At 33.7% G+C, this 25,306-nt stretch overlaps 1 protein-coding gene across 1 annotated transcript in view; it reads left to right on the top strand.

Moving 5' to 3' along the window:
* The window catches only part of TXNL1 (thioredoxin like 1), a 31,981-nt gene extending 7,000 nt beyond the window's left edge, over positions 1-24,981 (top strand). The window contains exons 2-8 of the mRNA XM_058557196.1: positions 3,291-3,387; positions 5,563-5,736; positions 11,549-11,671; positions 13,610-13,679; positions 15,100-15,272; positions 17,321-17,425; positions 23,640-24,981. Coding sequence (XP_058413179.1) covers positions 3,291-3,387; positions 5,563-5,736; positions 11,549-11,671; positions 13,610-13,679; positions 15,100-15,272; positions 17,321-17,425; positions 23,640-23,669 — 772 coding nt within the window. The 3' untranslated portion in view covers positions 23,670-24,981. The remainder of the gene's footprint in view (positions 1-3,290; positions 3,388-5,562; positions 5,737-11,548; positions 11,672-13,609; positions 13,680-15,099; positions 15,273-17,320; positions 17,426-23,639) is intronic.
* Positions 24,982-25,306: the final 325 nt, after the last annotated feature.

The following is a 25,306-nucleotide window of genomic DNA, read 5'->3' as shown; positions in this document are numbered from 1 at the left end:
CACCTGTAAGTGGGGCACTTCCACTCGATTGTTTTTGTTCATTATTTAGTATCCTCTGAGGTAACTTCTGGGTCTGAGCCTCCTGCCTGGCTCTCCAGGTATTTCCTGGGTACTAGTTATTGTTTTCCTTAGGGATATTTTTACAAAGTTGCATGGGTTTAAATGGTTTGCGTCAATCGTATTTTTCTCATAAGCCTTGTATTTTTGAGTACATGCTTTTGCAGAAGGGAGATTGTTCAGTAATGATTATATTGTGGTGTAGCATTATAGCATTATACTGTGGTATAGCATGAATACCTGTGCTTCATTTGTGACACCTGTTTAAAATGCAATTAACGTTAAATTTTCTATTCTCAACTTATTTAATATTTTAAAAGAAAAATTCCTGTTCATTGTAAAAATGCAAAGGGTGAAGAAGCATGGATAGTTTAAAAAGTCTCTCCTAACTCTCTTCCTTTTCCAATCCCACTTTGCAGAAATAATTAACTGTTTATTTTGTGACCCACCTAACTTTTTAATATGTATTTATATATATAAAAATACGTCATTTTAATGTGCTCATACAGAACATTTTACCATGAGACTTAGTTTTCTTTTAAATAGTACAAATTATCCTTATCCCCTGGTGTGAATGTGATGTAACCTGTTAAACTGTTTCTCTATTGATTGCCATTCTCATTTTTTACTATTACAAACATTGCATTGAACTTCCTTATACATATTATTGTGAAATTGAGTGGTATGATAGAGTTGACTTTTAGAAATGAGCTTGTTGGATCTTGATTGTATTCATTTAAAATTGATAGATAATGACTAACTGGCCCTTTAAAAAGGATCTACCACTTTGTACTCCTATCCATAATGTTTAAGACTTATTAATAGCTAGAAGTATTTTGCTAAACTAAACCTAAGTTTAGTCAAATATAAATGTTCGTTTCTTTATAATTTAGTCTCAGGGCTTATTTGAGGATTGTTAAATCCAAAAATCTGATTTCAGAAGCATCGAATTTAATATTCAAGAACTTAGTAGTTATTTTCTTAGCTTTTCCATGTGAGGCTTTGGGATGGCATAGGATGAAAATGCAGATTAAAATGTTAAGAATGGAGACCCAGTCACATCTTGAGGTTGAACATTTGTGAGTTTGAACATTTCGTGCTTTAAAATTTACTTTTCCTTCTGTTTCTGTTTGCTAAACCAAGGTTTTTCTAATTTTTTTGAACTTTCATTAAGATATAACATATGTAGTGCACAATTATAAATTATAGCTTAATGAAGTGTCACAAACTGAATACACATGCGTGTGTAATCATTTTCTGGACAAAGAGAACATTACTAGCCTCTTGAAATCTCTTTCATGCCCCTATTCTGTCACTAACTCTCACAAAGGTAACCATTGTCCTGATTTATAATACCACTGATTTGTTTTGCCTGTATTTGAACTGTAAATAAATGGAATCATATAGTGTACTTATTTCCTCAGTATTGTTTGTGAGGTTCATCCATGTTTTTGCATGAGGATTTACATCAGTCATTTTCATTGTTGTATAGTATTCCACTCTTTGAATAACTACAATTAATTTACTCATTCTGTTATTGATAGGAATTTGGGTAATCTCCAGTTTTTGGCTATTAGAAATATTGCTGCTATCAATATTTTTTCAGATGCCCTAAGGCAAACATATGTAGACATTTCTGTTGTTTATATACCCCCCAGAAATGAGCATAAATCTTGCTTTAGCAGATATTGCGAGTTTCTTTTCTTCCCCTCTAAATGGTATACCAGTTCTCACTGCCACCAGCAGTTCAGTTGCTCCACATTCTTGATAATACTTTTTTTCTTGTTTTAGCTTTTTTGGTGAGAGTAGTTTTAATTTGCACTTCCTTGGTTTCTCTAGTGACTAGTGAAGTAGGACATCTTTTCATATCTATGGACTGTTTGGATAACGTCATTTGTTAAGTACCAGTTCAGGAGTTTACCCATTTTTTTCTTTTGGGTGTCTGTCTTGTTTTTATTGATTTGTAGGAATTCTTTACATATTAAAGGTATAAGCCCTTTGTTTGATATGTTTTACAGATAATTTTTACCAGTCTGTGGGTTGTCTTTTCACCCTTTAAGTGGTATCTTGGTGAACAAAAGTTCTTAATATTTTCCAGTTATCAAGTATATTCCAGTGTATCAATTCATTCCTTTTTTCTTTGGTGCTTTTTGTGTTTTAAGAAATCTTTGCTTACTCCAAGGTTTTAAAAGTATCTGTCTTTTTTCCTAAAAGCCTTACTGTTTTCCCTTTCACATTTAGATTTATAATCCACCTGGAATCAGTTTTTTTTTTTTTTAATTATTTATTTATTTTTTTGGGAGGAAGATCAGCTCTGAGCTAACATCTGCCAATCCTCCTCTTTTTGCTGAGGAAGACTGGCCATGGGCTAACATCCATGCCCATCTTTCTCTACTTTATATGGGACGCCGCCACAGCACGGCTTGACAAGCAGTGCGTCGGTGTGCGCCCGGGATCCGAACCGGCGAACCCCAGCCCGCCACAGCGGATCGCACGCACTTAACTGCTTGCGCCACCGGGCCAGCCCCTGAAATCAGTTTTTATGTATGGTGTGAGGTAGGAGTCATTCATTTCTATTCTCCCATGTGAATATCCAGTTGACTCCCCATTGTACTGGTGTGTCAACTTTTTCATAAATCAGGTTATTGTGTACGGGATGGGTCTGTTTCTGGACTCTATTCTTTTTACGTTGGTCAGTTTATCCTTGTATCAGTACTGTACACTCTTAATTTATAAAGCTTTATGATAGTTCTTAATATCTGGTAATGTAATCTATTCAGCTTTAATCCTCAAAATGGCTTGGGCTATTCTTGGTATTTCCCTATAAATTTTAGAATTTAAATTTGCTAATTTCTCCAAGCAAACCTGCTGATATTTGACATTGACCCTAAAGATCAAATTGAGGAGACTTTACATCTTGACAATATTGAGTTTTCCCATTCATAAGCATAATATACCTCTCCATTTATTTAGATCTTTAATTTCTTTCGGTGAGAGCAAAGCTGGAAGACTTGAACACTATTAGACTTCAAGACTTAATATAAGTCTGTAGTCATTAAGACAATGTGGTATTGATACAAGTGTATCTAAATAGTCCAGTGAAAAAGCCTAGAAAGTATAAAGGCAGGATGATCAGAGTTTGCCTTGTGTTTTAATTGGCAAGTTCTTTAGCGTATAAATTAACGCAATCTTTGGTGTTATTTTACCGAACATCTCTTTTATCTTTCTCACAGGTGTGGACCATGTTTAAGGATTGCCCCAGCATTCAGTTCCATGAGTAATAAGTATCCGCAGGCAGTTTTCTTGGAAGTAGATGTCCATCAGTGTCAGGTAAGGCAAAGGAGTCTCCCCTTTTTAAATTTATTTACAAATTGGTTTGAATTTCAACATTAATATCATCCTTCATTTATCTAGCTCTTTATGCGCTTAGTACTTATTCCTTTGAAGATAGGAAAATGTTATGTTGAGATGATTATTGCAAATGTCAGTATGGCTGCATTAGTTAAGAAGGGTAGTCCAACATGAATTGCTTCTGGGTTTGTTTATATTAATATCCTTCTGATATAGAACTAATATTATGTTGTTAAACTAATAGGTCACCTGGCAGTTCTGTGTTTTACATTTCTTTGTTTGTCTTTTGCAAATCTAGAATTATATCTTTTACTACTGAGGCGTTGGTTGATTAGAAAGCCATGGCAGAGAATTCTTGGTTATAGTTTGATTTGAACTGATCAATTTATAATCTTAGCTCCAAAGCTACATACTCAGCAGAAACTTTAAAAGGTTATAATTACTGTTGATTGAGCCACAGTGTTTTGGGTAGATTGCCCTGATTACTTAGTTGGAATGGCTATGTGACAGTTCTACATTTGCCTATGTAGAAATAATGGGGAGGATTTTTGGAAAAAAATTTTTTGGAAGGCTCTTTTGAATACTAAAAATATAGTCTTTAGCTCTGACTAAGGAACAGCTCTGCAGCAACTTTGTCTTGGTTACATTTCTGAGTGTCAGAATGTTATATAGTTTGTAGTTAGTTTGGGGATTTGGTGTAAACTCTATATTGCATGTTTATTTATTTATTTTTTTAATTTTATTTATTTTATATTTTTCCCCCAAAGCCCCAGTAGATAGTTGTATGTCATAGCTGCACATCCTTCTAGTTGCTGTATGTGGGACGTGGCCTCAGCATGGCCGGACAAGCGGTACCTCAGTGCGCGCCCAGGATCCGAACCCGGGCCGCCAGCAGCAGAGCACGCGCACTTAACCGCTAAGCCACGGGGCCGGCCCGATATTGCATGTTTATTGTTCAGTACTACTTATGTCACATACTACTGAACTGCAGCACTGGCCCTTGTTTCAAGTATTCGTTACCTCTAATCTGGAAGTGCTGTTTTTAGAGTGTGCTGTCCTATGTCGCAGCCATGGCTACACATGTGGTTATTGAACGCTTGAGATGTGGCAAGTCCAAATTAAGATGTGCTGTAACTGTAAAATACACATAGGATTTTGAAGGCTTAGTATGAAAGAAAAAATGTAAAACATGTCATTAACTTTTTATATTGACTACATGTTGAAAATCCATATATTAGATTCACTAGAACATGTTATTAAAATTGATTTCGTTGTTTCTCTTTACTTTTTTATTGTGGGTACTAGAAAATTTAAAATTACGTATATAGCTCACATTTGTGTCTTGCATTATATTTCTTTTAGACAGCACTATTCCAAAAGGTCAGTCTTTTTTTTTTTTTTTTTTATGAGGCTTAGAGAAGATGTCTCTATGTAAACTATGCTTTTTTTCTTTAAACAATATAGTGGTCCCTTTCATAGTATTTGAATACGTAAGGTGACACATTTGCTTTACTGTTTCCTTTATAATTCTTATGAAAAGTTTAAATCATGAATCAGTGGTTATTAGCTAATTTCCATTCAGTAGTTAGTCTTATAATAATATTGTGGAGTTGGAGCAGAATTTAAAAAGATAGCTGTTGCAGTGTGTTTGATGGGAGACCAGAAGTCATTTCTATAAGAGTAGAATTAGGTGACGATTGCAATGCAAGGTATGTTACCTCCTTTTCACAGACAGATGGGCCACTGTTTTTCAGGTGTGTCCTTTTTCCTACTACCAGTGGTTTGGGTTGACGTATCAAGTACCCTTCTTGGTTACTCCATTTGGGAAATAGTATGTGCTTATGAGAGGGCTATCTAGTGTTGTAAAGCACAATTTCTGTATTGGGAGCTAATTATTGTACTGGATGAAGGATTTAACACTAAAACTGATAAAAATTCGGGGCTGTTCTTAGTTATGGATATAAGGCTAATATAATATAGTTGTGCCCCTTAGGAATAGGTCTGCTTTTTCTTAAATAACAATTAGGAATAAATTATTTTACATGTTTTTAGTTCATGCTTGTGATATTTAACTTCCATAGAGATGTAGAATGAATATTCAAGTGCTTTAAGATTAGTTTTAATTCATAACGCTGTCTAACTTGCCAATTCTAGGGAACAGCTGCCACCAACAATATATCAGCAACACCTACATTTTTGTTTTTTCGAAACAAAGTGAGAATTGATCAGTATCAAGGAGCAGATGCTGTGGGATTAGAAGAAAAAATCAAGCAGCACTTGGAAAATGACCCTGGAAGCAATGAGGACACGGATATTCCAAAAGGCTATGTATGTAGACTCAAGAGTGACATTATGATGTGTCTCGTGTTTGTCATTATTTGGGTAAAATGAAATTGACTATATTTTATCTTCTACTAGTTCAGAATACTTTCAAATAAGAACTTGAAAAGTAAATTCATTAGTTGGCTATTGGGCTTTTGTCTATGTGTATATAGTATAACCTTAAGCCCACATGATAAATTATTTTTCCTAAATTTCTCCTGCTAATTTTCTTAGCCACTTTTTAAAAAATCTGCTTTCTGAACTATTTTAATAGCCATTTTTAAACATTTGTTTTATCATGTTTTCCCCCTAAAAAAGTGAGGAAATGTGCATTGGAAAAATTTTCATGTTTTTGACAGTTGTGTAAAATGACTTGTAAATTTTAATGTATGATCAGTATGTACTGAACTCCCTTTCCTGCCACTTACTATAGTTTTCTCTCTTTTTAAATGTATCCCCTGTTTTCTGGCACTCTATTAAAAAAAATCTAGTTATTGATTTTGTTTTAGAACCAAATGTGACTTTGGTGTTGGATATGTTGTTCTGAGTTTTAAGAGTAAGTTATTATTCTAAATAGTAACTTGAAGACTTAAGAACTTAAAAAGTTTTGAAAACTACATAATATGAATAGTTACAATGTAATATCTTTATATTTGAGAGCTATTCAGGAAAGAAGTAAAATTCAGAAGTAGCACTTTATGGTAGCCGATTTGTTTATGTAAATTGGCAAATCTTGCATACCAAAATAAACATATATATATATATTCCTTAATTTTTCATGTTATAAAGTAATTGTATTGGCAGATCAAAAAATGTTTTTTTTTAAAAAATGTGTTACCTCAAGATAAAGCTAATATGTAAAAAAGCATGTATCATGTACATTAAAGCAGATCTGTGTCATGGGGCTACAAGATCTTTCTCTAAGTCCTTTCAGTTTGTGCTGAATAAGGAGAATCTATAGTCAGGTAAATATGAGAGATTCTTTTTGCGTGTGTTGGGGGAGGAGTTGTGTCTTTAAAAACTGTCTTGAACATGTACTGGCATTATTTTTAGTTAGGGAAGTACAATTAGTATTTATTTAACACAGGACTGTTATATAACAGTTTGAAATTACAATATTCAGTTAGAAAGTATGAACATGTTGTCTAAGTCAGGGTTGTGACACCTTTTGGAAAATTTTGGAAATCATTTGACTTGTAAACTGTTGTGTTTACATCTTTGTATTTTTTTTTCCTTTATTACTAAGATTGCATGAAAAAGTCTTATAAGCACAGCAGTCCCATTGCTTAGCTGCAAGGATATTTCTTTACACATCAGCTAAGTGTGATACCAGTGTTTTGGCATCAGGTAGGAAATAAGCAGGAAAAAATGAAATTTTAAGAAATTAAAAAAATTTAGTTTTCATGCAGATGTTATAAATACAATGTGAAAAGCTATTAAAAACATTTTCATTTTTTTCCATTAGGTGTCAATCAAGACATTAAAAATTTTGAACTATTAAGGTCTTAACGGCTTTATTAAATATTTCAAACTGGTAGGGCCGGCCCCGTGGCTTAGTGGTTAAGTGCGCGCGCTCCACTACTGGCGGCCCGGGTTCGGATCCTGGGCGCGCACCGACGCACCGCTTCTCCGGCCATGCTGAGGCCGAGTCCCACATACAGCAACTAGAAGGATGTGCAACTATGACATACAACTATCTACTGGGGCTTTGGGGAGAAAAAGGAGGAGGGTTGGCAATAGATGTTAGCTCAGAGCCGGTCTTCCTCAGCAAAAAGGAGGAGGATTAGCACGGATGTTAGCTTAGGGCTGATCTTCTTCACCAAAAAAAAAAAAAAAAAAGTATTTAAAACTGGTAATGTGTTCCCAAGAAACGTCATCGTTCTCACAACACAAATAGAAACTTAACGGGAGTAAGAGTCACTGAATGAAAACCTGTATCTTAAGTAGCTTTAAATATAAGCATTGCAAAAATGTATTGGCAGTTTTTAAGTAAAACTTTGGTTTCTTGAAATAAATACTTTTAGCCATTCTGTTCTAACGTTAAGAGGCTGTGCAGTTATTGATTTTATACATCTGTAGATTTGAAACTCCGGATTTGACTAGAGCCAGAGTAAGATAAATACGTGTAATGCTCTTTTAGGGAGGGTTGAGATATTGCAAAAGATTTAAACATGATACTCAAAAGGTTAAGAATCATAATAGGTTCTTATTCAGAAGTAAGAGAGTGTTTTTGTGAACATAGAATGTTTATTGAAGTTGGGAAAGTTTAAAACATTGTATCTCTTCTCTCCCACATTTCCTAAGAAGAGTACATAGTATGGATTTAAATAGCCCCCGTTATGCCCTCTAAATCAAGTCTTCCTCTCCCGAAGTTTGAGTGCTAGGCACTCAGGAATTGAACTTGCATTTGCATGTGTTCTGAATTTTGAGGCTTGTTAGTGTATTTTGGTATTCTGACCTCTGAACCTTAAGCTTTGGTCTACGAACTTGCCATCATTCATCAAAATGAAATCAACCATTAAACAACCCTAATTTATGCAGTCAGTAGGCAGATCTTTCTTTAACCAAAAACTTGAAGTATGGATAGGTTTTTCTAACTTCCTGTGTGTCTCTTATTGGATTTTTCCCCCTCTCTGCAAAAAAAAGATGATACTTATTAAAAAATAAACCAAAAATACCAGTTGACAGAATAGTATAACAAACACATATTCCCTTCATCTGTGTTCGTCAGTTGTGAATATTTTGCTATTTTTGCTCTATCTAGGTATCTATCTGCTTTTATGTTTTGCAGAATCATTTAAAAGTGAATTATAGACATCATGATGGTTTATCTCTAAATATTTCAGCATGTGGCTCCTAAGAACAAGAACATTCTCGTGTATAACCGTGATATCATTATCACTCCTAAGAAATTTAACTTCATACAGTATCTCTAATGTACAGCCTACATTCAAATTTCCTTTATTATCTCCAAAATATACTTTATAGCTGTTTTCCCTATCTAGGATCCAATCAAGGATCATGCGTTGCATTTAAGTTGTCAATTTTCTTTTGTGTTCTTTAGTCTAGAAACTTCTGTCTGCCTTTTTTTTTCTTTCATGGCTATCTTTTTTGAAAGTTTAAACCAGCACCAGTCTAATACGGTAGCCACTAGGCACATGTGGCTATTGAGCATTTGTTATGTGACTAATGCAAATGAGGAACTGAATTTTTAATTTTATCTACTTTTAATTAATTTAATTTTAAATTGCTACATGTGGCTAATGGCTATCTTATTGTACAGCACAGGTCTAGACCATCTACCTGTCTTATAGAATATCCCACAATCTGGATTTGTCTGATTGTTTTCTCATGAGTTTTTCCTCATTATTGACAAGTTGATTACATAGGCAGTGCTATTTATTTCCCATTGCGTATTGTCAGAATATGTCAGTTTGCAGTTTTATCAAATATACGATATAATGCCAGTTTATTCCAGACAGTGTTGTATAACAACACACTTTAATGCAACTGTTCGGATGTGATACTTGTTTTGTGTGCCTCATGATAAATAAATCTAAACACTATTTTAAATAATTCACCTATTTAGTTTATTTTCATCATTAAGATATTGGAAGTGTGACTGTGGTGTTCATGCCTGAAGTCTTAATCCTAGATATAGTATTGAAGAGGCATCTTGGTAGGATGGAAGACATAAACGTTGAAAAGATTTTGTTAAAACTGCCTTTTCAAGGCAAGTGTTCATGACGTTCAGAATAATTCTACAACAGTAGAACTCTGCTCTCTATTACTCCTTTTCCCTTCCCCTTTCTTTGAATTGGCTACAATATGTTATCCTGAGTAGTATGTTTAACATTTAATTAATGCAGCATTTAACGTAATACAAAGTAACATTTTGGCTTTGAAAAGATTTAGGCTACTTCATGAATAATTAGGGTTCTATTCTAATGGATTATTATCATATTGATAATTATTTCACCTGTAAAAAAGTTTCCTTAGTCTTTCAGAACTATATACACATGCATTAGTATTCTCTGGATAAAAAATATAGTAAAGACACTTTGTGATAGAAAAGTGAACGTGCAACTGATAGTATAATGCTTGGTAAACTTTAAAATTTGTCCTTCTGTAGTAGATGAAATGGATGCTTTTCTAGAAAAATACACTTTATCAAAATCAACTCTACTAGAAGCAGAACACCTAAATAGACCAATCACCATAGAGGAAATAGAGAAAATAGTAAAAGAGCACTTCCACAAAGGCCAAGATGACTTCACAGGGGAATTCTACCAAGTCTTAAAGATCAGGTAGTCTTGTGTTACTGCAGCTACTTAAGACCATATTTTGTTAGTGCCGTCTAGTCGATTTCGGCTCCTCGTGACCCTGTGTACAGCAGAGCGGAACCCTGCCTGCTCTTTTTGCGCCATCCTCTCACCTTCCAGCGCTATATCAGACAATGCTCCGCTGCTACTCATAGGATTTTCATGGCCAATTTTCTCGGAAGTGGGTGGTCAGGTCAATAAGACCATATAAAAAGAAAATTTCCAAATTTCTTTTTGAAATAAGTATGACATGGATTCCAGAATCTGACGGACTTTGCACCAAAAAGGATAGCCACTGACCAGTTCCAATAGGAATATTGGTGTAAAAATCTTAAATAAAATATTAGTAAACAAAATCCAGCAATCCAGAGGAGAAAAATGATCTCCTAAAATGCAGGAAAAGGCATTTGACAAAATTCAATAACCATTTATTACTAAAGCATTCAATAAAATCTTAATGGGAAAGCGTTAGAGGCATTCCCACTAAAGTCGGAAACAAGACAAGGATAACCACTGTCACCACAAATCTTTGGTGTTGTGTTGGAAGTATGGAAGTATTAGCCAACACATATACAGGAGACAGGAATATGTTAAATGACACCACAGGGAAGCAATCAGCAAAATTCAAAATATAAGAAATCTACAGCCTAAATGACTATAGATTAAAAGAGATTTAAGAGGCATATTAACCAAATACAGTGTTCGTACTTTTTTTGTACCTTATTCTGAGTCTAACAATTCAACCATAAAACATTTATGAGACAATTGATGAAATTTGAACACTGATATTTGATGATATTAAAGTATTCATTGTTTTAGTTGTGATAATATTAAGGATTTTTTGAAGAGTCCTTATGACTTAGAAATACACACTGAAATGTTTATGAATGAAATTAAAAAATGTCCAAGATTAACTTGAGTATAATCGGGAATGGTTAGGAACTGGTTGTGGGATAAAGATAAAACAAGAGTGGCCCTGAGTTTATGATTATTGTAGTTGGGAGGTGAATACATGGAGTTCACTGTATTCTATTTATGTATGTTTGAAATTTTCCATAATAAAAAATTTTAAATCCTTATTTGCTATTAATCTTAAATCTAAGCTCTTCGTGGATATAGGCTTAAAGAGTCCATGGCCTCTAGAAGAGGGAAGTAGGCTTTTTTTGGATCTTACAGATATTTTAATTGGCATACATTCCACTGCAAAACAGTTATTAAAAAAGTATAAGTCAACACTTTCTAATCTTAGTATTAAAGACTTGCTTCTGATATCTTATTGAGTGGGCTAAGCCTAGATTTGGCTGTCATAATTAGTGGTAGATCTCAGTCAGAAATTCAAATGAAAGGATTATTATAAAAGTTTTAGTAACTATTTTAAGAGAGAAAAGTTTTCTTTAAAATTGCCTAATCTAGAGAGAATCACATATGTAAATTTCTTAAGATTTTTATATCAAATCCAAATGGTTTGCGTAAAGTCTTGATTTAATTTTTTTCAGATGGATTTGATGCCTTTTATTAACAAAGCTGGCTGCGAGTGTCTTAATGAAAGTGATGAGCATGGATTTGACAACTGTTTACGAAAAGACATGACCTTCCTGGAATCTGATTGTGATGAACAGGTAATTGAATGCTTAAGTTAAGCCTTGTATAGATTGTCTGTATTTATGCCCACTCTTTGTTTCTTTATCATATTTCCATCTTATGGTTTTGTCTCTCCTTCCCACATGACCACCTTCCTTTCCTTTTTATAACTTCCAGTTTCTTTGACCCCTGTCCTTTGACTGTGCAGACCCACCTCCTTTCTCTGTTCTGTGCCAGCTGCACTAGGGAGAATCGCAGAACTCTTGGATTGGCCCGGCTGCTGAGTGAGCCTTCACCACTCTTAAGTCCTTTTGTTCATTTTTCACCTGCCTTCCGTACTTTTTACCCACCCTGATGAATTTGTCTCTGAGAAACAAAGACTAATTAAATGAGCACTCCTTACACGTCTAGTCCTCACTCCCAGATATAAACCTGTATTGTACTTCTCTGTACTTCCCTGCATTGTTGTTGCAGAGGAAGTAGTGTGCCTTGTTAAAGCCATTTTTGTCTTCACGTTGACTATTATTTTCCTTAATTTACTTGCTATTTCACTGACTCTGCTTTGTCCTCATTTCAATTCATCTTCTACATGTTCACAAAAATTATTTTTCTAAGATATAAATCTGATCATGCTTCACTTGTTTAAAAGAGTTAAATGATTCTTCACTTGCTTCAGGAAGAGGGTGTCAGATTCTTGCTGACTTGATCTGTTTCTCCTTTCCAGTCTCATCTCCTCTACACGTGTGGTTCAAATCCCTAAACATATGTTGCTTAGTATTTTTTGACACACTATTACAGCTCAAGTATAAGAAGTATGTATGTGACCAGAGGAAATAGTCTAGGTATTTTCTTGGGCAAACAGACCACAGCGATTCTGAAATCATAAATCCAAACCCCGTATTTCTTTGCTCCAATCAGAGCTACCTTACTATGTAGCTTTGAGAATATCGTTCACATTGTGTTCCTTGTAAATGGTGCCCTGAATATAATGTGATGACACATATCAGCAGGACTGACTACAGCTTCCCTGAAATCTTCCTCCCAGGATAGGAGCCATAGGTAACTACATCAGACATGGTTTCAACTAGAAAGAAGATTGAGCAAAGGAATCAGAGTTTCTGAGAAATAGGCATTCTGACAGTGTTTTATATCCCAGTTCCCTTATGTGGCCTTCCAAATTCACTTGGTCAAATAAGTTTAGGATGGAGGTTTGGAGGTTACCATACAGCTGTTAAGAGTCCTGTTCTCTTGAGTTTTGGATCAAATAGAGTTCATTTGAGGGCTGGTCTCTCCATGTAACCTGTGCATTGTTTCCAAATTGTCCAGTGATGTGAGTAGGTGTTTAACAAATAAACCATCCTAGAAAACAATAAGCTTATATGCTAAAATATATAGTTTAAATAATTTGGGGATTTGGTTTGATTTTTTTGGAAAGCAGGTTGCTTGCCGGTTTATAGGTCACAAGACCTTAGGTTCTTGCATATTATTGTTTTTTGTGTGTGTGAGGAGGACTAGCCCTGAGCTAACATCCGATGCCAACCCTCCCCTTTTTTCTTGAGGAAGATTGGCCCTGGGCTAACATCCGTGCCCATCTTCCTCTACTTTATATGGGACGCCACCACAGCATGGCTTAACAAGCGGTGCGTCGGTGCGCGCCCGGGATCCGAACCTGCAAACCCCAGGCCGCTGCAGCGGAGCGCACGCACTTAACTGCTTGCACCACCGGGCCAGCCCCTTGCATATTATTTTAGTTAATTTATTCCATTAAATTTTGTTGTTGTCATTTCTGTATATGAATAATAGATGATTGTATTTCTCCAATGTCAGTCTAATCAAATTACTTCCAATTCACTGGTTTTCCTTATTACGTTAGTTTGATTTTGTTGGATGAAATAAATTTTTTCTGTCTCTGTTATTTTACTTAGCTGTTGTGTGTATTCAGGAGCTGTTTTAAAATGAAACTCTTTTCTTCACAGCTGCTTATTACTGTAGCATTCAATCAGCCTGTTAAGCTTTATTCAATGAGATTTCAAGGGCCAGATAATGGTGAGTAAGGAACAGCTTTTCTTTAAACTAACTTTCTGCTCTGTAGACCTGTTAACACATATTTAAAACTTTTTATTAAGTAGAGGTAGATATTCCTTGTTTTGGGAAGGAGTAAAATTATTTTTGGAGCAAAGCAAGGATATAAATGAGTGGACAAATAATGTGAGATTATTAGGGACTGAAAGTAACAAAAAAAGGAAACTTTTACCTTATTTCTAAAGTTTTTTATTTAGAATTTAAGTTCCCTCTTAATCTGAAAACTAGTGAACCTTTCTTCCAACTATTACTCTAAAACTCTAGGTTCAAAGCAGCCATTTTTTAGGATCAGAACTGGGAGAAATTTATTTCAAGCTCCTCTTATAGATGATAAAACTAAGGCTCTAGATCTTCCTATTTGTGCTCTATTAATAATTTCATCTTCTTTATACATATTTATGATGCTGAAAACGTGAATGAACAGACTTGGCATTTCTTGTTTGATTAAATAAAGAATTTTCTTTATTCATCCCCCTTTTTTCTGTTTCTTTTGAGGTTTTTTTGTTGTGGCAGTGAGGGGTGAGTGGGGGACTAGGATTTTTTTTCTTTTTGTTTGTTTTTTTAATTGATTGGGAGAAACAGCACCCTGTTTATCAGATAGCATTCCTTTCTCATTTGTTACACTCAATTTTCATGTATTAATTATTTTTCACTAATAAAATTGTACCTTTATTCTGAAAATACAAAGTATTTGAAAAGCAAATGCTATAGAAATGAGTCTTTAAGCAATGTGAATATTTTAAGATTCCTTAATCAGCCACAAAATGGATCTTAGGGTGTACCATGAAGTTAAAGGAGCTAAGACATTCTATAAATGTGATCTTACCACTGAGCGCATCCTCATCCCTAAGATGAAATTTGGCAATTTGTATAATTAATTTCCTTTTGGCTAAATGTTGCCACCGATAAAGCTTTCCTCGTAACAAAATGTACCGATTGTTGGCAATTGCAAGACCCAGCTCAAGTGTTATTTCATTTGTGAAACTTGTTAACCTCCATATACTGTCAGACTCTATTGCCACCTTCCCTATACCTCCTCACTAGTAGTATTACATTTATCATAGGTATGTCTTTTGTAGTTGAGGGTAAGAACTCTGTGTATGTGTATGCATATCTATATGTATGTGTGTGTTTTAGTCTAGTATTCCTAATACTTAGTATAGTGCTAGCAGGCCAAGAGTATACAAGTAAATGTCTATTGAAAAAAACAGAATGGCTATAAAAATACTCAGACTTTCTTGGAATTTCTAAAGATAGAGGTCTACAAAGGTATATATATATAGGAATGTGTGTCTGTCTGTATAGTGTGAATGTAATGATAAAGGGAAGAAAGTATTATATGTTTGTAGTTTTTAACATTTAACTTGATTCTACCATTTTATAGGTCAGGGTCCTAAATACGTAAAAATTTTTATCAATCTACCTCGATCTATGGATTTTGAAGAGGCAGAAAGAAGTGAACCAACTCAAGCTCTGGAACTAACAGAGGATGATATTAAAGAAGATGGCATTGTCCCACTTCGTTACGTTAAGTTTCAGAATGTTAACAGTGTAACTGTAAGTAGTATTTTATTCAGATATATTTAATGAGTTTGTGGGTTATAATTCATGCTATAGATGATTCTAAGGGATCTTTTAAAGTAGTTATTTGTCCACTAGGTTTGAAATGAATAAAAATGTGTAAAGAGCTAATTAAATTTTCTTCTTTTTAATTTATCTATATGCCCTAGAGAGGCAGGACAAGTTGATTTTTAAAAATTTGTGGATTTATCAGTTTACTTATTTTATATATATTTGGCAACTTTTGTTAAAAGTTTATTCTAGAACATTTATACTTAAACTGAAGATATTCCTGCTCTATCCTTCATATCTGGTAATGAGTGATGATACGTTGTAAAATCCAGTTAACTTTTTTAGAATATAGAGCTTTTAATAGTGAAGTGGGCATGATCTCAGTAAAAATGACTTTTTTAAAAAGATAATTTTACGTCATTTTAATTTACATTAAGACGTCAGCTGCTTCTTAGCAGTTACTAATCGCTTTTGTGAATTTTAGTATTGAAACCCAGCACATACTCCCTGCCCCCCAGCCCAGTCCTTCAGAGGAGGAGGCAGGAAGGTTAGAATAGAGTCATAGAATACCTAGAAAAAGAAATGGGAACCAGCACAGAGTCACTGAGTACAAAGCATGCCAAACTAATGTGCTTTCTTTGTTTTAATGGAATGATTCTGATTTTTGTAAATTAGAAGAATGCTACGGCACGTGTCCATTTTAGGAGGTTTTCGATGGAGTTTCAAAGAATATACTTAGTAGTAAGATGAAGGATTATAATTAAGTTGAGTTTTCAGTATTTGAAATATTCTACCCAAATGAAATTGAAGAAAATAGTTATATTAAACTAGAACACTGGTTATAAAATATTTTCCTGACTTTACTCATATTGGTAACATCCTCAATTAATAACATCTGTTTCTTTAATGATGAGAGAAAGGCATTTGTTTATTGGAAAAGTCCTTTCAACCCAGAGATCCTGATGTAATCTCCTCTGTTGCTGAGAATCACTGAACATAGTTACCTTCTGATAGACTCAAGTCTCTGTGTACTGTGTCCTATCTCAATCAGAATTTTAGTCAGTGACTTAAGACACAGAAAGCATGCCTGTCACTTTTTTTGGTGATAAAGTTGAAATCAAAATGACAGTTTTGATCAGAAAGTCTAATAAAAGTAAGTAGATGAATTTTAAGAGCAGTAAATATAACCTTGTGCTTAGATTTAGAGAGCATTAGAGATGAATAAATGGAGAGCTGATTTATTAGTCTACCTGTTATAGACTTGGAGTTTTTAATTGATAATCTCAGTTTGAGATGAATCTGTGGTTATCTATTAAAAACAACAAAACTGCCTGAGGAATGTCATCTGAGGATGAAAGAAGTGTGTTGTCCAAATCAAGAGAAGGCAATATTCTTAAGTAGACAGCATCTAGAGTATTGTGTTTTAAAAAATGGAGCAAATAAAAAAAATTCCAATATATTGAAAAAGGATCTGTGAGTAAAACTCATGTCTCCTAACATGCCCAGGGAAGTTTTTAAATAGCAAGTATAAAGAGTCAAGCTTAAAAAAATATGCAGGGCATAGTGTCTTTTTAGGACCTGATTTCCAGTACTGTTTTTTTCTCTTAATATTCTAGGAAATACATGGAATGAATATCAGGATATAACTGCAGGGATTTTCCTCAGTAAAAAAATTATTTATTTTAATAAATTTTAATAAAATTTCAACAGCGGTCTGCCTATTGTAATCATGAATTTCATGCTCTTTCAACATTCGCTGTAAAGAATTTAATTATGACCCCTCCCCACCATCACACTAAATTATCAGGAACTTGTTGTATATGTGGGTGTTTTACCATGACATCCCTGGAGAGGGTGAGAACAGTGGGGCAAACAGTGGAATTAGTAGTTCTATAGGAGTACTAAGTCTAAATGTAATTTGGATTAATCCTTAAAGAGAATGGAGGGTATTTTTATTAATAAGGAAATCAATTAAACTTAAAACATGTTTGTTGAATAAAAAATTATAATCATTAATGTAATATTTTTTGTAGATATTTGTTCAGTCCAATCAAGGTGAAGAAGAAACAACAAGAATTTCATATTTTACTTTTATTGGTACTCCAGTCCAGGCAACAAATATGAATGACTTCAAACGAGTAAGTTGGTTTAGATGATACTTAGGAGAAGTAAAAATACAATTTTAAAGAAATAATTTCATAAAGATATCATATCATGTCATGAAACTTTAAAGGTTAAACTAGAACAGTAAGTTCTCCTAATCACATTTTTAGATATCCAACTAAAAGAAATCTCTAATAAAAATAAGTCCTACTGATATAATGTCTATTAATGAATGGCATCCAAGTAAGAGGGTAAAAATAATTATTTGGTTACAGAAAGTAGTTAGGAATAATGGAAAAGTAGAAGTTAAATCATTATTACTAGTGAAATTTTAAGAACTTTGCTGATGTTAAGATTTTGATTATTATTACTTCTGATGAAAACATATTTAAAATGACTTGAATAGTTTTAATCAAAAAGAATGGACTCAGTTTTACTACACTGAGGTGCTTTCAAGCCATGTCTATGCTGAAAGAATACATTTCAGCAAATAAATTTTCAGTGAATAGGTAGATTTATTTATATGTATGTGATTTTTTTTTTTTGAGGACACAGTCCTAAGGTTTGCAAAGAATTTGTAAAGGTACATGGGAACTTTAAGAATGAGAACATTTTGTACATTTGTGGAACTACTTCTAATTGGTAACAGTTTCTTAGGTTTCTTAAAATATACAACCACAGATCATAGACGTGCCACCAAGAGCTTTATCAGCACAGAACCCAGTTGGTGTTGAATAATTGTATATGCAGCAGCACAGAAGATGTAGGTATCACCATGTTTCTGATGGCTGTATGTAGCAGACGGTCTAGAACCTGAGGAGTTTCCCTAGGGCTGCCAGTGCCTGGAGGAAGAGGCACCAGCTTAACAATTTAGACCGCAATTTGGAGAATTAGAGCAGTGGAACATCCTGAAAACTTATTCTTTTTAATGGTATCTATGGATCTAATTTTAATTCAATTACAGAAGAATTCATAAAATGGCATAATGGTGGATGAGCTTGTAAAATTGTATGCTGTTTTTACAAAAATGATAACCTTGACAATAGATATTTTAACTGGTCATTTTTCAACTACTGTCTTCCTGTCTCAGAGTATAATTAACTTTTTGGAGCTGTAGGAACAATTGTGTACGTAGATCTGTCATGTCGAATGTTTGACATATGTATAATGACAGGTCAGAAGAAGCAGAGATTAAACATCTACGTTTTTATGATATGAAATATGCTGTACTGGGAAAATGTGTGAGCAACAAAGATGTTTTTGGCTGCCTGCTTTGTTACTTTGCCTGTTAGAATTAAATGCCATTTGATTTGGCTTTACTTGTGCCTTGCATAGTTTGTTTTTAGCTTAATTCTTTCTTAAGATCTGTTACTCTAAGTCCTGTTATTTCCTCATACCATTAATTTGGCTCTACCTTCCTGCTTCTCATCTCAACTTAATGCTATTTGATTTCCATTTTCTTCTCTAAGTAATTACTACTCCTTCTTGTCCATCTTCTTACCAGCCTGCCATTCAGTTATGTGAATTAATAATTGTCCATCTAAGAATCTATTTTCACTTCTTTGTTTTTAACATCCTGCCTCCTACCCCTTCCAGCTTAGTTTTTCTCTCTCTTTTTTGACTACCAAACTACCTTTCTTGGACTGTCTTCAGGATAGCAAAGGTGTTAGACTTTTCTTGCTTGAGAATATTTGTGTTTGTTTTATATTTTGGCTATTTGTTCATTTAACTAAATACTTTTTTACCTGATGTAAAGTTACTGTAAAGCAATAGTTCTCAACTTTTTGGTCTCTGGACTCCTTTACACAATTAAATATTATTGAAGACCAAAAAGAACTTTTCTTTATGTGGGGGTATATTTATCTAATATTTACCATTTAAGAAATTAAAACTGAGAAATTTAAAAATATTTATTTACAAATAATAAATTCATATTAACATAAATAATATTTTTAAATTAAGATACATATTTTCCAAGACAAAACTGATTTAGTGAGAAGAGGAGCATTGTTTTACACTTTTATAAATTTCTTTACTGTCTAGTTAATAGAATCCTCTCATTCTCATATCTGCTTCTGCATTCAGTCAGTTTTGATATCACAGGTCATGTAGCCTCTGGAAAATTTTATTGTACGCTTGTGAGACAGTGAAAGTTAAAAAGGCAAATAACAATTGAGCATTATTATGAAAATAGTTTTGACCTTTAAGACTTTGTGAAAGGGTCTCAGGGACCCCCAGCCTGGACCACACTGAGAACTGCTGCGAGAATAATTTAACACTACAATGGAGTCTCTTTTTGGTGTTCTGGATTTCTTAGTCCCTTGCTTTAGTGTTTGATAAATTTTAATTGGTTGAATGATTTTCTTATGTATATTAATATTATATTTCCTTTTAATAATTTCTGAATGAGATTTGTTCTGCTTGTGTCATTCATTGTCCTGTAGGGTTTTCCTCAAAAGTAAGCTAATATTTTAGTGTTTTTTATATTGTACTAAGTCAACAACTTCAATGTAGGAAAATTGCAATAAAAAATTAGTTTATGTTTAACTGAAATTAGCCAGTTTGGTCCTTGTATTGATAGAGTCGCTTATTAAAAATTATAAATGAGTCTCTTCCTCTGCCGAGTATTCTTTCTTCTGCTTTCCTAGCCCAGTGATATTTCCTTCTTCCCAAGAATGGCTGAGAAAGTATGAGAATATTTTGTGGAGGAAGAGGGCCTTGAACTAAACTTTTTTTTTTTTTGTGAGGACTAGCCCTGAGCTAACATCCGATGCCAATCCTCCCCCCCTTTTTTTTTTCTCTTGAGGAAGAGTGGCCCTGAGCTAACATCTGTGCCCATCTTCCTCTACTTTATATGGGACACCGCCACAGTGTGGCTTACCAAGCAGTGGGTTGGTGTGCACCTGGGATCCAAACCTGTGAACCCCGGGCCGCCGAAGCAGAGTGCACGCACTTAACTGCTTGCGCCACCTGGCCAGCCCCCTTGAACTAAACTTTGAGAGTAGAAATGATAGAGGAAAAGCTAGCAGTGGGCACTCTAGGTGGAATGGAGAACAGGAATTTGGGCATGAAAGTGGGAAGGTGCAGGGCTCATTCAAGGATAAGTCAAGTATGGCACTTCTTTCCCTTATTTAGTCAGTCTGTGTTTTAAAGAAATTACGCATAGTGATTAGAATTTAAAATTTCAAAATAGATTTGGTATGTACTTTATCTGCATGGAGAGGAAAGTTTTGATACCTTTTTGTGTAATGAAGAGAGCTGTATAAAATGGTTTAATGAATGATAAATAGAATTATTTAGCATTTTCAGTTTACATTTTTGTGTTGTGTGAGTTTTTAGATGATTTTAGCTTTCAGAATGTCATTGACCTTCTCCTTATGTTACTAAGATGACAGAAGCTAAGGTAATGCTGATGAAGCTTGGATGTGGATAGAAATCTTAGACCACCTTGCATGCTATTACAACTTTATAGGTTACACTTAAGATTTGGTTGACTAGAACACACCTTCGACTTGTCTGTTTTTGGCTCTAATTGGCATTGTGCACAGATTATAACGTACACTTAGGCTGTTTGTTGTTGTAAATGGATTCTTGGTGTTGCAGCATGAAAAGCTTGCCATCTGAATTGGAACTAGATGTTTTCTTTGCTAAAATATGCTTTTTACATGGATTGCTTTATTTTAATACAAAAGTGATAAAGTATAAGTGTACAAAAATGAGCAAAATTGAAGGGGCTTCTGCTTCTTAGGGAATGAGGTGCATGTGAAAAGCAGAGCAGATTTACTATCACTGTAATAAAAATAGACTTTTCTAAACTGGCTATTTACCATACCAGCTATTTTTGTAACATTTCTGTCTGTTTATTTTTCAGCTTTTTTAATCCAACTCAAATGAACTAAAAACAGAAGATTTTTTAAAATGAAGTAATATAAAGATTGGCCTTATCTCACTCTACTCCCCTCCTTGCTTCTCTGCTCATCTAGCACCTGTCTGCTCTCACCTTTCCCATGTTCTCGCCATTGCTGGGGCAAGATTTCTACAGCTTCTATCATCTGGATCAGCCTTCTTGTTACCTAGATTTCCTCAACCGTTTCTCTTCAAATCTCATTCTAGTCACGTTTCTCAATTGGTCTTTTATTTTGTTTTGGTCTTGCAACTAGGTGCTTTAATTTCATTACCATACCATGTTGCTCCCCTGACTTTTTGCTATTTTTTTTTTTACTTTCTCATGTCTCATATTTAATTTTGTACTACATTTTGAGAAATAATATTGCAATAAAACTTACATTGTTGTAAATGCTTTCAGATTTAACTAGTTGTTGGATAATGTTTTAATCCAATCTAAAGTTTAAATTTTATTTTTTAGGAACTATAGAATCATTTTGGAAATCAATATGAACAGTTTCATCAAGTTCTTTTATACCAGTACTAGTATAATATATTGATTAGGCTGTGGTTGAGAGACGTGGGTTTTCTTTTCTCATTAGAACTGTTGCCCAGAAGCTTTTTTGCTGATTAATTGTGGGCATGTCCTCTGCTTTGCCTACTGAAGTGAGCTCAAGGCCAGTTGAATGACTTATGGACTGAATGTCAGGCTCAGTTAAAATATTAACATGGAAGATCAATGGACTCTTTACTGAATAAGTATTTTTGACTCCTAATTTTGATGTACCTAGACTTTTGTTTGTCTGAGGTGTAATATAAAGACTTAAAAATAAATAAAAGAGCTTTACAATTGGGGTGAGAAAATCCATATTGGAATGCTGAATTTCTTCTTTTTTACAGAGAGTACACATTGGCAAGTTGAGAGTTATCAACCTGTGAAACAGTATGCAGATTCGTGTCTTCTACTGTATCACATCTGCTAAAATTTTAATTTTTAATATTGGTTGTTTTTGTTTTCTTTTGCTTAATCTAATAGCTCTGTGTTTTGTGTGTTCCCAAGTGATATTATGATGAATAATGCTTTCAGTGTGTATCTGCTTAAATTTATTTGTGATACAAATAGTACCACTTCCCCTTCTTTCTTAAGAAGGCTCGCCTTGGCTCTGAAAACCTGAATTTCTTATTCTCATGCACATACTCTTTTATGAAACTATCTCTTTCATCCATCTGGCTTTTTGGACTTTCTAACACATGGTTTCCTTGGATCAGAGAGGAGTTCTTTCAAAGTAATAAAAGTGGTTTTCCTCAAGGTGGGGAAAACAGCATTTCTAGCATCATGTAATTGGGAATTCAGTGGGAAGGGTTTTTATAATCTTCTCTCATGAATGACATTGACCCAGCCATGTTCTGTTTAGACCCGACATACACTAAAGACCTTTATGAGTCTTGCTTGATTCAGACACACTACCATTTAGAACAGAATCAATATAAAATATGAAAATTACATTTATAAATATACATAGATATCTTTTTATATACAAATATATGTTCAGTAGCTTGTAAGTAGATTTCTTTAGAGGCATTTCTGCTATGAGACTACATTATTTATTGATAAACTTTAGGTTTGAAGTAAATTATTTGATGAGAACATAGTTTTAGATCCTTCCCATAGAAGATTTGTGTTCTAAAACTGTTGGTAGAAACCAGGTTTATTCTTTACATTTTTATGTTGCCACATCTATAGCACCTAGGACATTTTTAAAGCCCTCCAATAGAGAATTTTTCTAATCATTGACAGAAACAAGATTTATTATTTATATTTTTTATAGTACATTTGTAGCAACTAGGGTTTTTTAAAAATAGAAACTAAGCAAAATTAGTCATTTTTAATCTGTTTTCATTGCATGTCTACATATTGAGAGGAAAGTCTAGAAACCTGTCATCTTGGGCATGAAGACATAAGTTTAGCATACTCTTAATTCTAGATTATTTTGTGATTGACATTTGATTTCTACTTGCCTAAAAATAGTATGCCCAATATGTTTCACTCATATAGCATCATCTTTTTATTAACTTCTCTAAACTGTCAACCTTGTTTTGAAAAATTGCGTTACTTTTTCTTAAAACAGTGTGGGAAACCAGAAATAGCCTGCATGTGTTTTATTTTTAATTTCTTTGAGGCTGGGAGGGGAGGTAGGGTCACAGTTTGCTTCAACAATGAAAATACACTGCATGCCAAAAAAATGTAGGGCTAAAATTAATACCAAGTTTTAAAGGTGATTACCAATTAGTAATATTATTTTGAAAATAACCCATATTTCCAAATCAATAAGATTACATATAAAGTTATTTTTGTTTTTCTAGGTAGTTGGCAAAAAAGGAGAAAGCCACTAAGGTACAAAAGACACTGGAAGACCATGTTGCAATGAGATCTACAGCTCCTGGATAATTGCTTGATTCTCGCCAGAGACTGTCAATATTCCATTCATTGCCATTACCAATAAATCATTGCTTTTGTTCAGATGATATCACTAGTGTTTCTATTGTAATCTTGATACATGCAGTTGTAAATAAAAGTCACTACTTTTGCCAAGCTTAATTTTTGTCATTCTAAATAAGTATTTTCTCTTTCCATTTGTTTGAAAATTGGCCAACTTCTGATTTTAGAAGAGACTTAAGTGTCTGGTAGCATATTGATCGAAAGCTAGTTTCTCTGTTTAGAGGAGCAAAACTGTTATAGAGAATTAAGGAGTGTATATGTGCTCGTACGCACACACAGAGCAAGTGGTTTTGATAAATGGACTTGGAACAGCTAACTGTTCAAATGAGTGCTAATTCGTATGTTTACTAAATAGCATTTGAGTATCTGGCTATAGAAATTACTCAAATTATAAACTACCGGAAATAAACACAAGTTTAATGAGATTTAACTGTTTTCACCTAAACTGTTAGTTAATGGAACCACAGATTTTAATCTCTCTGGATAAACTAAGAATTCGAGTCAGCCATTTTTTGTACTAATAGAGGTGTGTTAAAATCTGACAGTAGGGAAAAATACAGTAATATGAATTCATGAAGCAACAAGAATAATATCTTTTAATCAAGTATTTATTATCTTAACTACAAAAATAATCAATGTAAATATACAGAGAACATGATTTAAGATTGAAAATGAATAGACCAAATGTATATGTTTAAAAGGTCTTTCACAAAAGGCTGGCAAAACAAAAGATCTGTTTCTTATTACTGTTTCTTTGATCTTAAAACTGTAATCTAGAAAGTATTGGTAAAATTTAATTTTTTAATTTCTCTATTTTTAAAATTAAAATTTAATTTTTTAAATTTCTGAGTATTTTAAAAATTGTGTTTGAAAAAAGTACGTAAGACTATTAATTTTGATTCAATTATTTAAATAATACATTTGAGGGCATTTTCGTCTAAGAATATGGTCGAGATACTGTTTGCCTTTGGGAGACCAACGTATTTATACACAATTATGAAAAAATTATGCAGAAGGTTTTGTGTTAAAAATAGTCACTTTCTGAAACCCTAGTGTCATTAGATAATGTTTAGTTCCTTTGTATGTAAGCACATTAATTGGCCTGTGGTGATGTCTATCTGTATCTTGTATTTCATAGTTGTGTTGCCTTGGGTCGAGTGGAGGCAGAAGGGCAAGAAATAAAAGTTTATAACACTCGTTAATATAGACCATCTCAGATTAATCACGTCTGAAATTAAGGATAAGATTAATATTTTAAGAGTTGTGTTTTACGCTTTTGTACACTAACAGCCTTTTTGGGTAATTGTTAAAGTGCCTCATCTTAAGTATTGCTGACCTCATCCTCTTTATACTTGACAGTTTGAAAACCCAGTGCAAGTAAGTTCGTATTTGTAAAGGATTGGGCATCAGATTTATATTGTTTATGTAACTTTTCTATAACCCGGTTGCATTATACAAACATTCCATAGTTATTCAAATTGTAAATAGTGAAAAATGAATGTTTATAGGTGACTGTAACGTGTTTCACTAT

This window comes from Diceros bicornis, chromosome 16 (genome assembly GCF_020826845.1).
Source record: "Diceros bicornis minor isolate mBicDic1 chromosome 16, mDicBic1.mat.cur, whole genome shotgun sequence".
NCBI lineage: Eukaryota > Metazoa > Chordata > Mammalia > Perissodactyla > Rhinocerotidae > Diceros > Diceros bicornis.
This window is presented reverse-complemented; position numbering and strand designations above follow the sequence as displayed.